The sequence below is a fragment of the Anabrus simplex genome, chromosome 6 (assembly GCF_040414725.1).
Source record: "Anabrus simplex isolate iqAnaSimp1 chromosome 6, ASM4041472v1, whole genome shotgun sequence".
In the NCBI taxonomy this organism is placed as follows: domain Eukaryota; kingdom Metazoa; phylum Arthropoda; class Insecta; order Orthoptera; family Tettigoniidae; genus Anabrus; species Anabrus simplex.
In genome coordinates, this window is record NC_090270.1 from 100,561,428 (window position 1) to 100,565,495 (window position 4,068).

The following is a 4,068-nucleotide window of genomic DNA, read 5'->3' on the forward strand; positions in this document are numbered from 1 at the left end:
TATTTGAAGCCCATAGGCGACCTTCGTGTCGTGATGAGGATGAAATGATGATGAAGACGGCAATACATCTAGTCCCCGTGCTAGGTGAATAAACCAATTTTGGTTAAAATTTCCGCCCCTGCCGGGAATCGAGCTCGGGACCCCTGTGACCAAAGGCCAACACGCTAACCATTTAGCCATGGAGCCGTACATAGAGAGTGACATCGAGGTATTAACAGACTTCTCTAAATGTTAACAACCTGCATCTCAAAGAACTGCCCAGAAGAGATGGGGATGGGATGAAAAGGAAACGGAGTTATCCGTTTTCTTTCTGTAGTGCGGTGTTTATTTGTTTTAACCCGGACTGAGTGGCTCAGAGGTCTGAAGCGCTGGTCTTCTCACCAAAAATTGGCAAGTCCGACCCTGATTCAGTCCGGTGGCATTTGAAGGTGCTCAAATACGTTAGCCTCATGTCGGCAGATTTACTGGCACCGAAAGAACTACTGTGGCATTAAATTCCAGCACTTCGGAGTCTCCAAAAACCTTAAAAGTAGTTAGTGGGACGCAAAGCCAATAACATTAATTATTTGTTTCACGTTTGTTGCTCAAGCGAACTTGCACAGTATGAAACAAGATGACAAGATATGGCATCACCGCGCATCACTCCACGCGGAGTTGACAAGCATTCTCAGGTTTTCATTGGGTGCCACACGACTCTCACTGGTGCTGTTTGAGTCAAAGAAAATTTCACCCTAGTCTACTGAAGCTGTCACCGGCACGACACAAGGCGAAGAACATCAAAGCCTTGTGAACATTTCGAGAAGTCCAGTAATACAGGAAACATTTGTTTGTCATTATGCAGCACTCAGCCCAGTTTGTGGCAGGTGGTAGCTGTGTTGACTGAGAACTCACCATGAGATCTCTGCGGCCGGCATTTTAAAAATTTTAAAGCCTCTTATTTTCCACATATTTTTATTTATGTGTGTCTTGTTACACGTTCAAGGCAATTAAACTGGAAGATCATGCGTGCTGATCAACTGAAAAGCTTCCCGACAATTAAGAGGCACGACAATACAACATACGAAGATATTGGGTTTGGTATCAAACCAAAATGACGCACTGGTAGGTGGACAGCTTAGTCATTTTGGAGGTGTTCTAAAGCCGTGTCTCCTCTTCCTGCACTAGCTATGCGTTCACAGGCTGTCATACCTCACTATTACTCCACGTACCACTCTTGGGCTTGTCGTAATGTTCTAGAGTACTGAACGTACTAATAGTCACCTTTTTCTTGTGCGGCGGTTGTAGAGTTGCATACTTCGTAGGCCCACTATGACAGCTTCCAGTTGTAGTACCGGAGCTACTGCTTGACGAAGAAGCGCCTTCCGAAACACCGAGCACTCCCTGATGCACCAAGGTCCCGGCCCCAAATCGTTGTAACTGCTGTGCAAATAAGAATGGCGTCGGTGTGGGTATAGACAACACTGGTGCCGCATCTTGTTGTTGCTGTTGTTGCTGCTGTTGTAACTGTGACACTTGCTGGGGTTTAAGAGGCTGTTGCCTCATTAACGTTATAGGAACAGTTGTCACACCAGAGAGTGGAATATCATAATCTGCTGTCATACTTGACTCAGTAGTAGGAATTTCTTCTGTTTCTAGAAGTGATGTCTCGGTGTGATGTGATATCACTCCAAGTGTTGGTGTTATACCACACGTATTGTCCTTCTCCGTCACTTCCGTAGCCATTACATTGGCAGGATTCGCACTACAAATGTCAGGAGCAGTATTATTGAGAAGTAACGGTCCCTCAACACCCTCCAAGTCACTTGCAACCAAAGTGTCTGACTTTGTACCATAGTACTCAATACTATCAGTCCATAACCCAGGTGGTCCATTCTGACGACGACGATAGTTCTGCGGTTGCCGCACAAGATATTCACCTGCCGAACCTTGTGGACGCAGTAAGCGACGTTCAGCACCGGGGACCATGACACGTACCATATCTTCCACAGTTGGAAATCGTCGCAGATAGGCTGTGATAGAAAGCAGGGCAGCCAATTCTGCCATAATAAAAGCCACTCCTGCAGCGAAGAAGGACCATCCATAGCGGTAGTCGAAGAGGTTGTTGTTGTTCCCAGGGTACAGGGCAGCCGTGTTGAAACTTGTAGCACGTCGTGGTCGCTCCATGTAGGCGTCACTCAGCACGGATGCAAATATGACCAGCCCACCGCCCAAGGATAGACCTGTAACATAAAACATTACTTTATTTACAAGAGATGAAAATCATGTTTTACAGAACATGACATTCAGTTGAAATAATAAAAATGATAGTAATAATATACACACATAATTTTAAAACTAAATTTCTGTGAGATGGATTATCCCCACTATTATTCAATCTAATTATGGAAAAAAGTGATTCGTAAATGATAAAAGGATACTAAAGGGCAGACTTCTTAAAAGCAAACTTCACTTTGATTGCTTAGTTTTAAAGATAACCTTGCAATTCATCCCAACAGAAGAAAGAGCAATACAGTCCATCTTCATGAGATAGTGACAAAAATTTGACTCCAAATTTAATTTAAAAATACGCAGTGTATGTAAGACACTAAATCAAAATTTGATAGCCATTAATCACCCAGTTCGTAAAAATCTTTGAAGTAAACAAAATTTAAATATATAGGCGAAAATAATCAACCAACAACTTATTACAAGTTATTATTTATTTATTTATTTATTTATTTATTTATTTATTTATTTATTTATTTATTTATTTATTTATTTATTTATTTATTTATTTATTTATTTATGTATTTATTTATTTATTTATTATACCCATAAGCAAACTAAGAAATGGAAAAATTCATAAAGTTACAAAATTACCTGAAAAGGATACAATAAGAATGATATAAAACTTCAATATTACGACGTTAAAGCACAGGCAGAAGTACTTAAAATATCCGCCACCCTCCTAAAAACTGGCGGCAGGTCACAGATAAAAGCATTGAAAAAATAGATGAATATTCTCAGAAATATCGTAGGACAAACCTGCGAAAGTGGTATTTGGATGAAAAGGAAATTACAGACAATTGATCATATCACAGACACAATTGGAAAAAATATCTAAATTATACGAATACCTGTACAGAATGAATGACAATAGGCTGATAAACTTCCAAACATAACACTATTCCTGAAAATTCACGTTTTGTTTGTAGAAATAAACGAAGATCTGCATTAAATTGCTATTAACGAAGAAACCATTCAAGATAGAACAAAGTTTAGAAGCATAGTAAGCTAATATAAATTTGTAAAGAAACCTGAATAATATACACGATGGACAGAAGTATGCGAAAAAGAACTCTGTGAAAGTATGAATACCTACTGGAAAGGAAAGAGGAAACATCTTGCAGAATAAGTTCAAGCGAACTCCTGAGTTTGGCAGAACGAATGAATAATAATAATAATAATAATAATAATAATAATAATAATAATAATAATAATAATAATAATAATAATAAAGAGATTGAACATCACAGAAGGCATCATAAAAAATCGCGGAGCCTTTGCAATACAAGTTTAGCCTACCGTGTCGTTCCAGTATGTCTACTATTCAAATACCAATTGTCCTACCAATCACCCGTTAAGATTTGGAGCAATGCTTACAAACACATAGGCAAAATGAAACCAATGTTGGAAATAATCACAATACAACTCATCAGAGATAAGAAGGAAATAGTGCATCGGCTGGAAGTTCAGAATGTAGAAACAGAGGGATTATGGCAACGATGATATAGGACAGGGATAGGCATGGGAAGGAAGCGATTGAGGCCATAATTACGCAACAGCCCCAGAATTTTCCCGCTGTGAAAATTCGAAGCCACAGACCACCATCTTCTTGGCTGGCAACTGCGGGTTTCGAACCCACTATCTCCCGAATGCAAGTTGATAGCTATATGACCCAAAACACGTGGCAACTTCCTCATTGACAGATAATTAAAATAGGGATAGATTAAATAGGAAATATGCTAGATGCAGTTACATAGTTAAAAAAATTACTTCAGAATTAAGTTTTAAACTGGACGAATGTTA

General features: G+C 39.3%; 1 protein-coding gene across 1 annotated transcript; it reads right to left on the minus strand.

Annotated features, from left to right (window-relative positions):
• Positions 1–1,042: 1,042 nt before the first annotated feature.
• On the minus strand, positions 1,043–2,235 carry LOC136875468 (uncharacterized). The gene has a single exon (XM_067149013.2). The coding sequence runs from the start codon at positions 2,233–2,235 to the stop codon at positions 1,183–1,185; it is 1,053 nt and encodes a 350-aa protein (XP_067005114.2). The 3' UTR covers positions 1,043–1,182.
• Positions 2,236–4,068: the final 1,833 nt, after the last annotated feature.

Coding starts and splice junctions, on each gene's coding strand:
- LOC136875468 (XM_067149013.2), bottom strand. CDS start 2,235: ATGTTTTATGTTACAGGTCTATCCTTGGGCGGTGGGCTGGTCATATTT.